Here is a 17,354-nt window from a genome sequence, read left to right as displayed (position 1 = left end):
AACAAAACTAAAGGCCTACTGAGACTGTACTGACCATTAAATCCCATTTGTATTAACTGCCCCAAATTCTACTCTTCACTACCTCTTGGGACCATTTACGGAGCCTAAATTTAAAATTTATCTACCAATCCCCATAGTTTGAGTCACAGCGGTCAGGTTTCTGGCACTGAGTCTGACTCTGTGACTCAGAAGGGAAGTGGGGTGGGGTGGGGCGAGAGAAAAGAGCTCTGGTAAAAAAGGATTCATTAGTTAGGGGAACAGAAAGGATGTTCTGTGGATGAGAACAAGATTCCCGGATGTTATGTTGCCTCCCAGGTGCCAGGGTCTGGGACGTCTCAGATTGAGTCTTCAGTATTCTTAAATGAGAGGGTGAACAGCCAGGAGTCGTGGTCCATGTAGGTTTCCAACGACATAAGGAGGAAGAGTGATGAAGTTCTGCAAAGTGAGTTCAGAGAGTTAGGTGCCAAGTTAAAGGGCAGGACCTCCAGGGTTGTGATGTCAGGATTGTTACCCAGGCCACATGCTAGTGAGGCCAGAAACAGGAAGATTATACAGTTTAACATGTGGCCAAGGAGTTGGTGTCAGAGGGAGGGCATATTTTTGGATTGCTGGGCTCTCTTCCAGGGAAGGTGGGACCTGTACAAAAGAGATGGTTTGCACCTGAACTAGAAGGGACTAGACATCTTAGTGGGAACATTTGCTAGTACTGCACATTGGGGTTTAAACTAGAGTTGCAGGGGGATGGGAACCAGAGCACCAGAACAGTTAGTGGAGAGGTTGTGGAGACAGATGTTAAGACCTCAGATAAAATCAGGGACCAGAAGGTTGAGCATGGTGCAACTAATGTCCTGAGCTCCATATACATCAATGCAAGTAGTATTGTAGGAAAGGCAAATGAGTTCAGGCATGGATCAACACCCTGGAATTAGTGAGACCTGGTTGCAGGAGCGATTAAGGGAAGAGAGCTGGCGTTACTAGTCAGGGAAAATATCATGGCAGTGCTCAATCAGGACAGACTGGAGAAGTTGTCTAGTAAAGCATTATGGGTGGAACTGAGAAATAAGAAAGGTATGACCATGTTAATGGGGCTATATTACAGGCTAACCACCAGTCCAAGGCATTTCGAGAACAAATTTGCAGAAAGATCACAGACTGTTGCAAGAAACATAAGGTTGTTGTTAGTAGGTGATTTTCACTTGCCACATATTGACTGGGACTCACAAACTCAAAAGGACTAGATGGGATTAGTGTTTGTCACGTGTTCAAGAAGGTTTCTTTAATCAGTACGTCTAAGTCCCATCAAGAGAGTGGGTAATACTTGATCTGCTATTGGGAATGAGACAGAGGAGGCAACAAAAGTTTGTGACGGAGAACACTTTGCATCCAGTGATCACAATGCCATTAGTTTCAAAGTAAATATGCAAAAAGATAGGTCTGGTCCGTGGGGTGTGATTCTAAATTGGAGAAAGGCCAATTTTGATGGTATCAGAGAGGATCTGGCAAGTACGATTGAGACAGGTTGTTCTCTGGCAAAAGTGTACTTGGTAAGTGGGAGGCTTTCAAAAGTGAATTTTTGAGAGTACAAAGCTTTTATGTGCCTGTCAGAATAGAAGATAAAGATAACAGGTGTAGGGAACCTTGGTTTTTAAGAGCCCTGGTTAAGAAGGAAAAAAAAGGAGGTGCATAGCAGGTAGGAACAAACTAGGTGCTTGCTTACAGAGTATAAGTGATCTCCTAAGAAAGAAATGGAGAGCGCTGAAAGGCGGCATGAGGTTGTCCTAGCAGACAAGGTGAAGGAGAATCCTAGGGATTCTACAGATACGTTAAGAGTAAAAGTATTGCAAATGACAAAATTGGTCCTCTGGAAGATCAGAATGGTAATGCATATGAAGAACCAAAAGAGATGGGGAGATATTAAATAATTTTTTTTGCATCTTTATTTACTCAGGAGATAGACACAGAGTCTAAAGAAGTGAGGCAAAGCTGCACCAACTTCATGAAACCTGTGCAGATTACAGATAAAGAGGTGTTTGCTGTCCTGAGGCAAATTAGGATGGAAAAATCCCCAGGGGCTGACAAGGTGTTCTCTTGGATCCTGCAGGAGGCAAGTGCAGAAATTGCTGGGTTCCTAGCAGAGTTATCTAAATCAGCCTTAGCGACAGACGAGGTGCCAGAGGACTGGAGGATAGCCAATGTTATTCATTTGTTCAAGAAGGCTCTAAAAATAAACCAGGAAATTATTGGGCAGTGAGCCCGACATCAGTAGTGGGAAAGTTATTGGAAGGTTTTCTGAGGGACCAGATATGTAAGTATTTGAATAAGCATTGACTGATTAAGGATAGTTAGCATGGCTTTGTGCATGGTAGGTCATATCTAAACAATATTATAGAGTTTTTTGAGGAAATTACTTGGAAAGTTGATGAAGGCAAGACAGTGGATATTGTCTACATGGACTTTAGTAAAGCATTTGAGAAGGTCCTGTGTGGGAGGTTGGTCAAAAAGGTTCAGTTGCTTGGCATTCAAGATAGGTAGTAAAATTGGACTAAACATTGGCTTTGTGGGAGAAGGCAAAGTGGTAGTAGATGGTTGCCTCGGAGGCCTGTGACTAGTGGTGTGCCACAGAAATCGGTACTGGATCTGTTGTTGTTTGTCATCTACAAACGTTTGTATATCAGCAAACTGGATGATAACGTGGTTAACTGGATCAGCAAATTTGTGGATGACTTCACGATTGGAGGTGTAGTGGGCACTGAGGAAGGCTATAACGGCTTGCACTGAGACCTGGACCAGCTGGAAAAATGGCAGATGGAATTTAATGCAGACAAGCACAAGGTGATGCACTTCGGTAGGATCAGCCTGGGTAGGTCTTACACAGTGAACGGTAGGGCACTGAGGAGTGCAGTAGAACAAAGGGATCTGGGAATACAGGTCCATAATTAGTTGAAAGTGGTGGCACAAGTAGATGTGGTTGTAAAGAAAGCTTTTGGCACATTGGCCTTCATAAATCAATGTACTGAGTACAGGAAATAGGATGTTATGTTGAATTTGTACAAGATGTTAGTGAGGCCTAATTTGGAGTATCGTGCGCAGTTTTGGTCACCTATCTACAGGAACGAGGTAAATGAGGTTGAAAGTGTACAGAGAAAGTTTACAAGGATGTTGCTGGGTCTGGAGGACCTGATTTTATAAGGAAAAGTTGAATAGGTTAGGAATTTATTCCTTGAAATGTACAGGATTGAGAGATTGGGAGATTTACTGTGCTCAGTTCTGGTCGCCTCACTACAGGAAGGATGTGGAAACCACAGAAAGGGTGCAGAGGAGATTTACAAGGATGTTGCCTGGATTGGGGAGCATGCCTTATGAGAATAGGTTGAGTGAACTCGGCCTTTTCTCCTTGGAGCGATGGAAGATGAGAGGTGACCTGATAGAGGTGTATAAGATGATCGTGTGGATAGTCGGAGGCTTTTTCCCAGAGCTGCAATGGCTAGCATGAGAGGGCATAATTTTAAGGTGCTTGGAAGTAGGTACAGAGGAGACGTCAGGGATAAGTTTTTTTTACGCAGAGAGTGGTGAGTGCACGGAATGGGCTGCCGGCAACGGTGGTGGAGGTACCTGGACAGGTACATGGAGCTCAGAAGAATAGAGGACTATGGGTAATCCTAGGTAATTTCTAAGGTAAGGACATGTTTGGCACAGCTTTGTGGGCCGAAGGGCCTGTATGTGCTGTAGGTTTTCTATTGCATGTTTCTATAAAGATATACAAAATTATGAGGGGGTATAGATAGGATAAATGCAAGCAGGCTTTTACCACTGAGGTTGGGTAGGACTACAACTATAAGTCATGGGTAAAGAGTGAAAGGTGAAAAATTTAAGGGGAACATGAGGGGAAACTTCTTCATTCGGAGGGTAGTGAGTGTGTGGAACGAGCTGCCAGCACACAGTGTATGCAAGCTCGATTTCAATGTTTAAAAGTTGTCTGGATGGGTACATGGATGGCAGAGGTACGGAAGGCTATGTTCCTGGCGCACGTTGATGGGAGTAGGCAGTTTAAATCAGTGGTCCCCAACCACCGGGCCGCAAAGCATGTGCTACCAGGCCGCAAGGAAATGATATGATTTGGCGATGTGAGTCAGCTGCACCTTTCCTCATTCCCTGTCAGGCCCACTGCTGAATTTGAACGCACAAGAAGTCATGACCCACGTGTCATCCACGTCAGTGAGGGAAGAAGATCAACTCCTCGAGCTTGCAAATGACGGTAGGCTGAAAATTATGTTTGACATAACATCTCTGCCAGCATTCTGGATCATTCTAGCCTTTAGTCAAGGCTAAATATCCTGAGATAGCCATGAAAGCACTGAAAACGTTGCTTCCATTTCCAACATCATATCGCTGCGAAGCGGAGTTTTCTGCAATGAATGCAACGAAAACTAAATTGCGGAATAGATTGGAGATAAGGAACCCCCTTCGAGTATCGCTGTCTCCCATCACCCCTTGATGGGACCGTCTTGTTGCAGGAAAACAAGCCCAGGGCTCCCACTGATTCAGTGATATTGGTGTGTTGCAAAGATTTTATATGTTCATACAGGGAAAATATGTGCTGTGTATTTAATATCCAAATGTTACTTAAAATGTTATGATGCTATTGACTTATCACTATATTCATGCGAGGAAAATATGCGCAGTGTTTTTAGTATTAAATTTGTTAGATAAACCCTTTTAGAAACGAAATTGAGTGTATTAGCCACAGGTGACTTATAGTTGACTTACCACCTATATTCCGGTCGTGATAAACACACCCCACCCCCAGAGTTGCCAACATCCCGTATTAACCGGGACATCCCGTACATTGGGCTAAATTGGTTTGTCCCATATGGGACCACCCTTGTCCTGTATTTCCCCCGCTAAGGTAGAGCGTTCCTATGAAACCTTTCGCGCCGAAACGGAGTAAAGCGAAGAAGCAATTACCATTAGCTTATATGGGAAAATTTTTTGAGCGTTCCCAGACCCAAAAAATAACCTGCCAAATAACACATAAAACCTAAAATAACAGTAACATGTAGTAAAACCAGAAATAATATGATAAATGCACAGCCTATATAAAGTAGAAATAATCTAGGTACAGTGTAGTTTCACTGAGCAGAATCACCAAAAACGATTTGCAGGAAAAAAAATTGGCATGTACACGTCACGCATGCGCACACAGGTGCCCCCGCAAGGCTTCATGGTCATGGTAGTCTTTCTCGGGGTAAACACAACGTATTTGACCGCTACTCTTGTCCGCTGGCAACCCCTCCCCCCTCCCCCCACCCCCCCGGTGTCAAAAAAGGTTGGGGACCCCTAGTTTAAATGGTTTGGCACAGACTACTTTTCTATGCCTCTATAAGGTGAGTCTTTGGAACTCTTCCTCAAAGGTGATGGAAGCAGCCTTAATATTTTCAAGGCAAAGATACATGTTCTTAATAAGAGAGTGAAAGACAATAGTGTAGGTGGACATGAATGTAGAATTGATGCTAAAACAAGAGCTATGACCTTATGTAATGGCAGAGGAAGCTTGAGCTGCCACATGGTGTACACTTGCTTAAAACTGCTTGCTTGTAAGGCTACCATTTGTGCTGTAGAAGCCTATAATCATCAGCAACCCACATTCTTACCTTCACTGCCACTGGCTATAAAGTCTTCATTGTTGCCTCCAAAACATGAATGAATTGTGTAAAATCCTTGTGTCACCCCTTGATACTTTCTCACTAAAACACGATCCTGCAAGTCCCATAGATGAACTCCCTGAAGAAAAAAAGAAATTTACACTAAAGTTGAAGATGTTTTTCCAATGTACTGTATTTCCCATATAACAGTTTTTTGAAAATATTTAATATTTAAATATCGTGGAGTTTAGGACTGGATGACACTTTGATGTCAAGCAATAATTAGAAATACCAAAGGTACAAGAAATGGAATTGTACTTTGTCATTATTTTTGTTAGAAGGTTCATTTGATCCTCTGTATATTTCCCAACTCTTAAAATTATTTTGCATTTACAACATTGGCACAAGGCTAAACACAACCATTATATCAGACTTTAAAAGTTTGGACAACACCATTTAGTATTATTGGTCTGAGTGCTTGCTATTGTTATAATCATACAGTAACACAGCACAGAAACTGGCTTTTCCAATCAACTTACCCATACCAGCCATGATGACCAATGATATGGACCCATTTGCCATATTTCCTCTAAACCCTACCTAGCCACATACTTATCTAAATATCTTTTGATTGTTGTTGTACTTGCCTCAATCACTTTCTCAGGCAGCCCTTCCCATAAATGCACACCCTCTGTGTGAAGCTGCCTCCAAGATTCCTTTCAAATCTTCTCATCTTAAACTTGTGCTCTCTAGTTTTTATTCTCCCTCCCAGGAAAATGACTGAGTGCATTCACCCTATGTCCCTCATGATTTTAAGTGCTTCCATAAAGGACACCTCTCAGACTTCTATGCTCCAAGGAATAAAGTCTTAACCCACCTAATTTCTTCCTGTAAATCAATCAGCTAGAAGCAATAATCAAACAGAAAACAATCGCTTAGGTAAGCTGAATTTCATCAAAACTAGTTCATTGGTTTTATGTAAGGCAAATCATAAAGACAAATTTGCTCAAGTTCTTTCAAAATGCAATGGAGGAAAACCTGTTGATATACTGTGTTTAGATTTCCAAAAGGCATTTGACAAAGTGCTACTTTCTTAGAAGTTTGCATAGCTTCAGCATGTCACCAGAAACTTTGACAAACAGTGGAGAGTATCCTAAACGGTTGCATCATGGCCTGGTATGGAAACACCAATGCCCAAGAACAGAAAAGGCTACAGAAAATGGTAGGTACAGTCCAGTCTATCAAAGGTGAAGCCCTCCCACCACTGAGGACATTTATATGGAGTGCTGCCTAGAGAGCAGCATCCATTTTCAAAGATCTCCATTCAAACTATGTCCTTTTCTCACTAACTACCATTATGTAGGAGGTACAGAAGCCTTAGGTCCTACACACCAGAATCAGGAAGAGATGATACCCTACAACTACTACTCTGACCGGATTCTACAATGTACTGACTCACTTTCAAGGACTCTTTACAACTCAAGTTACAATATTTTTATTTGCACTCTTTGTTTTCTTTTGCAGTGTTTGTCAATCTTTATGTATAGTTTCCTGTAAAATTCTACTGTATTTTTCCCCTGTAAATGCCTGCAAGAAAATCAAGATTCAAGATTGTTTAATGTCATTTCCAGTACACAAGTGTAAAGGAGAATTAAATAATTGTTACTCCTGCTCCGATGCAGCACAAAAGAACACAATAATTAAAAGATACGATAAATATAAATACATAAGATAGCTAACATACAAAGATTTTGATTATGTATCCATAAAGTGATCTATGTACAGGAGAGTCTAAAATAAATCTCAAGGTAATATATGGTAACATACACATACTCTGATAATAAATTTACTCTGAACAAGAAGAATCTCAACCTATCTATTCATTTTTCCTTCTATATTTTGTGTTTGTTGCTTTGAACACAAGAAGCTGGTGCATAAATTAAGAGCCCAAGGTATTAGAGGAAATCTGTATTCCTGGATTAAAAGCTAGATATCACATAGGAAACTGGGAACTGGAATAAATGTGTGCTTTTCAGGCTGGAGGGGTGTAACAGTGGAGAACGACATTGAAAAGACAAGAAGATGCAAGTTTCCAACAAGTAGTTAAAAGAGCAAATGGCATGTTGACCTTTACTGTAAAGGAATTGGAGTTTAAGATAATGCAAACACGAGGAAATTTGCTGATGCTGGAAATTCAAGCAACACACATAAAAGTTGCTGGTGAACGCAGGCCAGGCAGCATCTCTAGGAAGAGGTACAGTCGACGTTTCGGGCCGAGACCTTCGTCAGGACTAACTGAAAGAAGAGCTAGTAAGAGATTTGAAAGGGGGAGGGGGAGGGGGTGATCCAAAATGATAGGAGAAGACAGGAGGGGGAGGGTGGAGCCAAGAGCTGGACAGGTGATTGGCAAAGGGGATATGAGAGGATCATGGGACAGGAGGCCCAGGGAGAAGGAAAAGGGGGAAGGGGGGAAACCCAGAGGATGGGCAAGGGGTATTGTGAGAGGGAGAGGGAGAGAGGGAGAGAGAGAGAGAGAGAGGGAGAGAGAGAGAGGGAGAGAGAGAGAGAGAGAGAGAGAGAGAGAGAGAGAGAGAGAGAGAGAGAGAGAGAGAGAGAGAGAGAGAGAGAGAGAGAGAGAGAATGTGCATATATAAATAAATAACGGATGGGGTACAAGGAGGAGGTGGGGCATTAACGGAAGTTAGAGAAGTCAATATTCATGCCATCAGGTTGGAGGCTACCCAGACGGAATTATAAGGTGTTCCTCCTCCAACCTGAGTGTGGCTTCATCTTTACAGTAGAGGAGGCCATGGATAGACATGTCAGAATGGGAATGGGACATGGAATTAAAATGTGTGGCCATTGGGAGGATCCTGCTTTCTCTGGCAGACAGAGCGTAGGTGTTCAGCGAAACAATCTCCCAGTCTGTGTTGGGTCTCGTCACTATATAGAAGGCTGCATCGGGAGCACCGGATGCAGTATATCACCCCAACCGACTCACAGGTGAAGTGTCGCCTCACCTGGAAGGACTGTCTGGGGCCCTGAATGATAGTGAGGGAGGAAGTGTAAGGGCATGTGTAGGGAATTTAAAATAAGGAAGCTTTGTCACAGTTGTATAAGATGTTAGTGGGTTTAGGATCACTGGAGGCACTTCAAAGGAGGTTTACCACACTACCTCCTTGGATTAGAGGGTTAGATAATTTAATTTTGTATTCCTTGGAGTTTAGAAGAATGAAGATCTTATTCAAACATCACCTTCTCAGGCTCATTCAGCCACACCATCGCCATTGCCCCACATCCTTTGTTGTCAAGGAAGAGGAGGTGAAAAGGCTGTTCAGGGACCAAAATATCAAGGTGGCTGCTGGCTATAACTCTTGTCTCCCAGCCATCCTTAAACACTGCATTAACCCACTGTCTATAGTTTTCACAAACTTTTTCCAATCAGTCTCTTAATTTATGCAATGTTCCAGCAGGTTTTAAGAAATTAATTACTCCTCCAGTCCTGAAAAAAAAACAAAGATCAGTGGAATCAATGACTACAGGCCAGTTGCACCCTCAATAGTCATAATGAAGACTTTTGAAAGGCTGGTCATGTCATTTCACAAATCCATAACTTAAAATTTTATAGATTCACAGCAGTTCACTTACCTGCAGAGCCAACAGACCGGCAGATGACGCAGTTAACATCAGTCTAGACTTCATACTACAGCATATTGACTCTTTTGGTACATTTGTCAGGATTCTCTTTGCTGATTTCAATTCAGCCTTCAAAACCATCAACCCTGAGCAAGAGAAACGCTCCAAATTCAACATGCCAGGTCCCATCTGCAGGTGGATCAGATACTTCCTCTCTGACAGAAGGCAGTATGTGAGACTAGGCAAGTATATACCCACATCCTGCTCAGTCAGCACTGGTGCACAACAAGGGTGCATTCTCTGCCTTCTCTTATTTTCTCTATACACTAATGACTGTCCCTCTAGTGATCCATCAGTTAGCCTGGTAAAGTTTGTGGACAACACCATTGTCATCACCAGAGATGACACATTTCAAGTACCACCAGAGACTAAACAAGCTAGCGTCCTGGTGCAATCACAACAACTTGGAGCTGAATGCCTTCAAAATCAAAGAGATGCATATCAATTTCAGGAGAAATGAGTCTCCTCTCCACCCACTGACCATCAACAATGTTTCAACATTCAGGTTCCTCAGCATCATTATTTTTAGCATCTCATATAGGAGAACTGTATCTCCTTCATTAACAAAAAGACTCAGGAAAGGGTGTACATCTTGCACCAGTTGGTAAAATTCCATCTTCCCCAGAACATTCTCACACCAGGCATTACAGTCTGGTTTGGTGCAGTATCTTCTTGCAATATAAAAAAAAACGACAGTGAACTGTCAAGTCAGCAGAAAAAGCTGCAGCCTATCATTACTGCAGCACTTGCATGTGTCCAGGACAAAGTGGTAGGCAGGAAAAATCATTGCCCACACTAATCACCCGGCAAACTGCCTTTTCCAGAAGCTTCCTTCTGTTATTATAACAAAAACTTCACGCTTTTTAAAAGTTTCTTCCCCTTGGCAGTTAACGTGGTCGTGTTGTTAGCGTGCCCTCACCCCCTTCTATTACCTCAGTCACTACAGGTACTACAAATGCGTTAAATCACTTTTTATAATGCTGTTTACATTGTAAATACATGCTGGTATTTATGCATATTTTATTCCATCTCCGTACATTAACCTCTAACTTTATTTTTATACAATTCTTTATAATTGTTCAATGCTGTTTTTTGTTGTCTGACGTGCCAATATATCACAGCAAATTCCAAATAAATGGACATGTAAATGACAAATAAAGTTGATCCTTGATCGATCTAGCAAACCTGCACTGCCTCTCACAAACCTTGTCTGTCATTTAATATCACGGCCAATCTGATTTTAACATCAACCTCGTTTTCCCATCTAAACATCGTACAGTGGTTGATGTATGCTCATACCAAAGTCCTGTTCAATGCTTCAAGGCTTAATTGAGTGCTCCAACTTACAGTAGTTATTCCCCGAGTTACGAACAACTCGTACTTACGAAGAGCCTGCCATAAAGCCTATTATATTAAAAATTCGCTGGCTCGAGGAAGGAGAACGCCGTCCGCCATTTTAAGTTGGATCATGTTGCCATTAACACTGTGTTGAGTGTGTAACTTTGTATTTGGCTTAAATTTTTCTTAGCAAGTTTCACCCTGACCCCCCTTTTCCAGTCAGCACCACCCCCACTTGTCCCATTTAACCTGTCTCAGTGCAGGTGGGCTTTAGGACCCGGGGGAGCTCAGGGCCTGCTGCCCACGGCTGCTGCTGAATCCACAGTGTTTCTGTTCCATTGATGGAAAACGATCATGACTGAAAATAAAGTGGAAATAATAAAGCGATCGGAAAGAGGAGAAACGCCATCAGTCACTGGAAAAACGTTAGGCTACAGTCGGTCAATGATCGGAACAATTTTAAAGGTTAAAGTGAGAATAATGGAGCACGTGAAAGACCCTGCGCCGATGAAAGCTACAATTATTACGAAGTAACACAGTGGTTTAATTATTGAAATACATATGTTTCTTAATTGTTTTATATGCATAGAAAGGTAAAATATATACTGTATACTAAGGCAAACGTTTGACTAACTCACGCTAAATAATACCGGATGTACCTGTTCCGACTTACGTGCAAATCCGACTTAAAGACGGACTTAGGAACAGAAGTTGTTCATAACCCGGGGACTGCGTGTAAAGCAAAGATTTCACTGTTTTCCAGAATGTAAATGTTTCTGCATTCAGATTCAGTTTCCGTAAAACAAATTTAGCAAACATTTAAATGTTTGCTCTTTTTTGTATGACAGAGTCAGTGACCTTGTTTTCCCAAATTATGCTCCATCATCCACATTCTTTCCCAGTTAACCTCTGAAAACAAAATATAAGAATGAGGGGCTATAGGTCACTTGACACCTTAAGCTTACTCCACAACTCATAAAGATCATGGCAGGTCTTCAACCTTAAATCCACTTTCTATTGTATCCCTCAATTCTTCCAATATCCAAATCTATAAACCTGAGATTTGAGTGCAAGCTTCCACAGGCCACCTGGAATCAAAATTCTCTAAGATTCACCATTCTCTTGAGTGAAAACATATTCCCTCACTTATCCTAAATGACCTGTCCCTTCTTTCCAAATGGTGACATTCAGATCTGGACATTTCAGCCAGGGAAACGGTGACAAGTCCTCTAAGAATTTTGAGCAACACACAAAATGCTGGAGGAAATCAGGCAGGATCTAGGAGTTTTGTATGTTTCAGTGAAGCAACCACTTGTTCTTCTAAACTCTAGAGAAACAAGGCCTAGTTTACTCAAATTCTCTCATGTGACAGACTCACTGTTCCTGGAACTATCTATTGTACTTTTCTTTTTTAAGTCAGGCAGATCAAAACTGCACATGATACACCAGATGCTGTCTCACCAGGGCCCTATACTACTGTAGCAAGATATCTGTATTCCAATCCTCTCGGCATAAAAATCACTTGGCTTCCTAACTGCCTACTGCTCTTACGTTATCTTGTACTGAGCTATGTACAGTATAAGGACACCAGGATCTCTCTGAATATTAACAAGTCCCAAACTCTCACCATTTAAAAAAAACGACATTTGTTTTTCTAACATAGAGGGTAACCTCACTTTTTTAAGTCTACTCTATTTGCCATGTTGCCCACTCGTGCCCTGTCTACTGTCTACACCTTCTTGAAACCATTTTATATTCCCATCACTATTTACAATTTCTTAAGATTCTTGTATTCAGCAGACTTGGAAATTTTATACTTAGTCCCTAGAATCAAATTGCTGATATGACTTCTGAAAAGCTGGGGCCTAAACAACGACCCCTTTAATATCTAGTTAGTTGGTGTCTACCAGCTCAAGAAAGAGCCATCTGCTCCTGGACTTTTTTTCCTTGTCTGCTAACCTAATTTTTAAATTACTATATTGTACCACACGGTTTTATCTGGTTGGATGAGATCAACAGCAAGATCCAAAAGCCAAGGTGGTTCTGCAACTTTTTGTGGAGAGCGAAGGGCATGATAAGTTACAGAAAAGGTTATAGTTGTCTACTGCAACCAAGGAAGACCCTAGTTTGAGACAACTACTTGTACCACTGGACCCAGACTTCTGAGGTCGTGAGAGTGCAGAGCCCCATTTCAACAGCTTTTCCACAACTCTCCCACACATTTTTCAATGTTATCTGCGGACACAATGGATACTGCCATTACCAACACACTTCTGTGTTCTTTGATTGACTGTAAATGAACAAAATTAGCACAGACACCTACTGCAGATATGGACTGCCTTCATACATTGCTTTCGGCGACTGCAACCTCCAAATCTTCATTTTCATTGTGACATTCAAGATGAATTGGAACTTCAAGTTCTTCATAGTTCCTAACCTGTTGAAGTGGTGAAATGTTTCATTTTCACTCTTGGCTGTTTCTGGCATCACCAAGTCAGAATGCTTGAAACCACAATGAATAAAAAAAATTCTAAATTGTCGTACTGCTTATTTCTCACCAACTACCAGTGACCAAAAATCACTATATATATTTTTTTAAAGCACAAGCACATGCAAAGGACACTAAAATCTGTTCGCTCTAAGCGCAGTGTAGTGTGTAATGGCCACAAAGTCCGCATGACCGGTGCTAGCTAGAAACCATTTGGTCACAGTCTCCTGTCCCAATTAAGCAGTATAGTGTCCTAAACAAACAAAGGGAATCCCGGCTATTGTTTCAATTAGTTCTGTTCTTTAAGAGCTGTCCCAAATAAGTGCCTGCCATGATTAACAGATGGCCTAACTAGCTGGAATCCACTGTATTTTACTTTTGCAATTCCATTTCTTAGCTATGCAATTTCAAATTCAGTCACGGCTCCAAGATTTGAAACACTGATTTTGACTCTCTCACTCCTGGCAAAATTATCAGTTTAAAAGAAAAGGCAATTAAAGGTACATTGTTGAGAATGATGAGCTTACATATGGAATGGACTGTTTGGATGGCATGCAAACTAAAGGTTTTCACTGCATCTTGATAACATATATTCCCAGAGTTTTAAGTTATAAAATCTATGTTGCCTTTTTGGTTTCATGTTTGCTTCCATAAATAAGGGTCCATTACCGTAGAGACATTGCCCAAATGGTGAAGAATAAGCAGATAATCAAAAGGTAAAAATAACCATTACCCAAATAAAGGGGGATAGTTGTGCCAGATCAGTCTAGGTCATTGAAAAGTAAACCAGAATGGTTGTTAATGTCTTCACTATATTGAATGGATTATCTTTATAAGTCTTCAAGAAACAAATTGATTTTTGTGTAGTAATGAATGCATCTGGTAATAAGCCAACAGTTAGAAAATACAAATGATAGAAAGGAAGGGTGACAAGGTCAGAGGCAGGCTAGGAGGACAATGTCCTACCCCTCCTGTAATTGAATTGAAAGGGTGCGAGTTTTTTTAATGTGATCAACATGAGGATTCATCAGCACCTGAAAAAGGAAGTAACAAACATAGACTTTGGTTGTAAAGTATAGAAAGATAAGTATCTGCCATAAATAGTGTTCTGTACTCATGATCCTCTGCTACTGAAAACATCTGCTGAACCTTCTATTCAGCATGAAGATGATTAAGAGTGAGCTTCACCTGATGTAAATTATTGTTAATATAAATCTGAAAGAATTGCAGACTCAAATATGAATGCTTGTGAAATCACTGTAACCATAACTCTATTGCCTTACAAGGGTAAAATTATACACTAATTGGCTTGTTCAAGACAAGTTTCTGATTTAGGGCAGCACTTAAATTTGAAACGCCAATAGAGTAGCCATTCTCTTTCAGCAAATCTCATCCTACTGTGAAAATAATTGTTTTTCTTAATACACAAGATAAAATCAATACCCCAGCTGGTTCAAAAACAGCTGCAGACACTATCCTGAACAGATACCACAATCTGATCTGATCTGCACAGTTAAACTGAGATTAAAGTTCCCCATAACACTATTTTTCCTCTAGATTAATTCTCTCTTCATTATCCCGGCTGTTAAGAGAGCTGAAATGAAATCTCTCACTAATTTTAAACACTTTGTTTCTCAGCTCCACGCACAGTTTTTCTTGTTCTTCTGAGCCAAGGTCATTGCTGAAATAACCTTATTTTGGTGCTGAAGATCCAGGTGGATTTCAACTCAAGCTCAACAAGCAACAGCAATGTTTAGGGAATGAGATAAGACCTCATTATAACATTTTACCTTGAAGGTTACAAAGCATTTCTCAATCAGATTAATCCAATGATACCCAAGAAAGCTTTGCCAGGATTTAAGACTATTGAAAATATTAAGGGTTAATAATTGCAGTACAAATGTAAGAGTCAAAGTACTGGAGTATGTGGGAATCCCATGCTTCTAAACAATAAAAATACTCTAATCAGAAAAAAAGAACATTTCTAGTAAATCAGTTTCAACACCAACTCTAGGAAATTGCATTGTTTGCTTTAAATCAGATGTTCCTGAAGGCAATTTCCCAAATTGCCATCATTCCATGGTATTTCAATATCTGTATTACACAGCAGTATGTACTGTATTCTCAATTCCTGATCATTTATAGAGAGTGTCTATTGTTCTGCAAGTTGTCGCTGGTTAAACCAAGTATTTGCAGAGATCTTCCACTATTTCATTCAGCTTCATTCATATAGATTTTCTTCCTCCAACTTCACTATGTCCAGGAGTTGGTAACATTTGAACAGATGGTACACTGGAGATTGTACTTTTTAGAAAGAATCACTGATAACTCCCGCTATTTTGTGGATCAAAGGTGTACGTTGATTACATTCTTACAAATAAGCATGAACACCTTTTTCAGGCTTTGTGTTTAAAATCGAAGCGCAGAGATGAAGAAATCAGCTCATGGTAACAGAAATCCAAATACTCACAGATGATGAACCCTGTTACCATGACAGCCAAAGTTCCTGAATGCAAAAGAATTATGGTGAATAGCTAGAGGGATCTTCCCGTAGCAGGAAAAAAAAATCAAGGTGTAGAGGAACAGCAGAGGTGGTGGTTGATTTTAAGAGAGCCACTTCACTTTAACTATGACGAATTGAGTCAGTATTCTGAAGTTTGGTTGGATCTGTTTTGCCATTGTCAACATGTAGATTTATCACTGTTCTGATCTTCTCTGATGATTGGTCCACACAGAGGTCTCCATGTAGTTAAGGACAAAGCAACATGCAATCAGAGCCATTATCCAAGGTAAAAGGTTTTCATTCAGGCCTAAGGTTTAGAACCCTGTCCATCCACTTAAAAGTCTGCAACCCAACTTCACAAATGATGCAGTGACCAAGTCAAGTCTGCTTTTAGTAGAGCAAAGTTCTCTACTAAACTCTGCATTGACCCAGAATCAGTTCCTCAACCTTAGACAATGAGCTTTAAAAAAAGCTGATTAAAGTGATAGTGTTCTTTCCATCATTAAGGAGGCCTTAAAGGAAGTTGAACCAGGCCCCTAAGTCACCATCACCACTTAGTGTCAAAAGCAGAACAATCTTAAATCAGTTTGGGCTGTTTTGTGTAGACTTTACTCACTCAAGTGAATGGATTTCTCCTGTCTTTTCTCTTCATCAACCATGGTCTTCAGTTATATTTCATCATGCAGAGGGAAACATATGATTCTTGTTAAAAATTCAATTCCAAATAGTTGACTGCTTCTCCAGGTATCCCAGACAGATCAATGTACTTGCAGGTAGATATAACGGAGAGATCTTGCAGTAGAGGATGAAGAAAAAGCACATAAAAAGACAAAAAAAAAACACAAAGCTGCCATCAAGTGATAAATGCACCCCTCCCCATTAATCTACTCAGCTTCACTAAAAGTGAAAAAAGAGCTTCTTTCACTGCTTGAATGCAGTTAACAAAATCGGAAAACATCAAGAGCCAATCCTAATTAACCATTTCTACACAGCTTATGATGCATTTAAATCAACATTCAACTGGTCTTGTTAATAAATGCTATGATTCTAGTTAAGGTCTACAACTACTAATGGATAAATCCCATGTGCAAATGCAAGCTGAACAATATGTACAATACTGTGGATTTTACCAAGGTATTCTTTTTAGTTCAGCTTGCTTTTCTATGTCTAATATCTAAGCACTTCCAACTCAAGGCAAAACACCATACATCACAATGGAAACAGAAGTTCATAAAAAAAAAATCACCATGCAATGATGAAACCCCTGGTTTGATCAACGTGGAATTTTACATCAGGTCAGAGTTGGCTCCAGCTTACATAGGTTAAAGATAATGTAATTAATTAAACCAATCCTCTTATTCAGCAAACCATAATGGAAGTAGATGTGTAAGGATGTGGAGAAATGTGGGTGGAGACGCGGGCAGTCCACAAGTAGCTTGGCTGTGATATCACAGTAAACAACATCCAACATTTAATCAGAGAGTAATGATGCTCAATTGGCAAGGGAATGGAGAAATAGCACATATACAATCATCCTAACATCTGTAGTCAACTCAAAAGGAAAACAGGCAGGGCAAAATGCATTGCTAGGTTGTGGTTTTGAGTTCACAATCCGTTAGCCAGCTACTGCTGAAGCAAAGATACGCTGATACACCTCACTAAACTTCCAAAATAATTTGCAGTTAAG

At 40.6% G+C, this 17,354-nt stretch overlaps 1 protein-coding gene across 4 annotated transcripts in view; it reads right to left on the bottom strand.

Annotated features, from left to right (window-relative positions):
• The window catches only part of LOC134342406 (WD repeat-containing protein 26), a 159,314-nt gene that overhangs the window by 15,880 nt on the left and 126,080 nt on the right, over positions 1 to 17,354 (bottom strand). For 2 of the 4 annotated variants that reach the window (XM_063040494.1, XM_063040495.1), the window contains exon 12: positions 5,652 to 5,781. In XM_063040494.1, the coding sequence (XP_062896564.1) occupies positions 5,652 to 5,781 (130 nt within the window). Of the gene's footprint in view, positions 1 to 5,651; positions 5,782 to 12,999; positions 13,114 to 16,283; positions 16,460 to 17,354 lie in introns of those variants that run through there. The other 2 variants (XR_010017017.1, XM_063040496.1) reach the window with 2 other exon arrangements.

The sequence above is a fragment of the Mobula hypostoma genome, chromosome 2 (assembly GCF_963921235.1).
Source record: "Mobula hypostoma chromosome 2, sMobHyp1.1, whole genome shotgun sequence".
Lineage (NCBI taxonomy): Eukaryota > Metazoa > Chordata > Chondrichthyes > Myliobatiformes > Myliobatidae > Mobula > Mobula hypostoma.
This window is presented reverse-complemented; position numbering and strand designations above follow the sequence as displayed.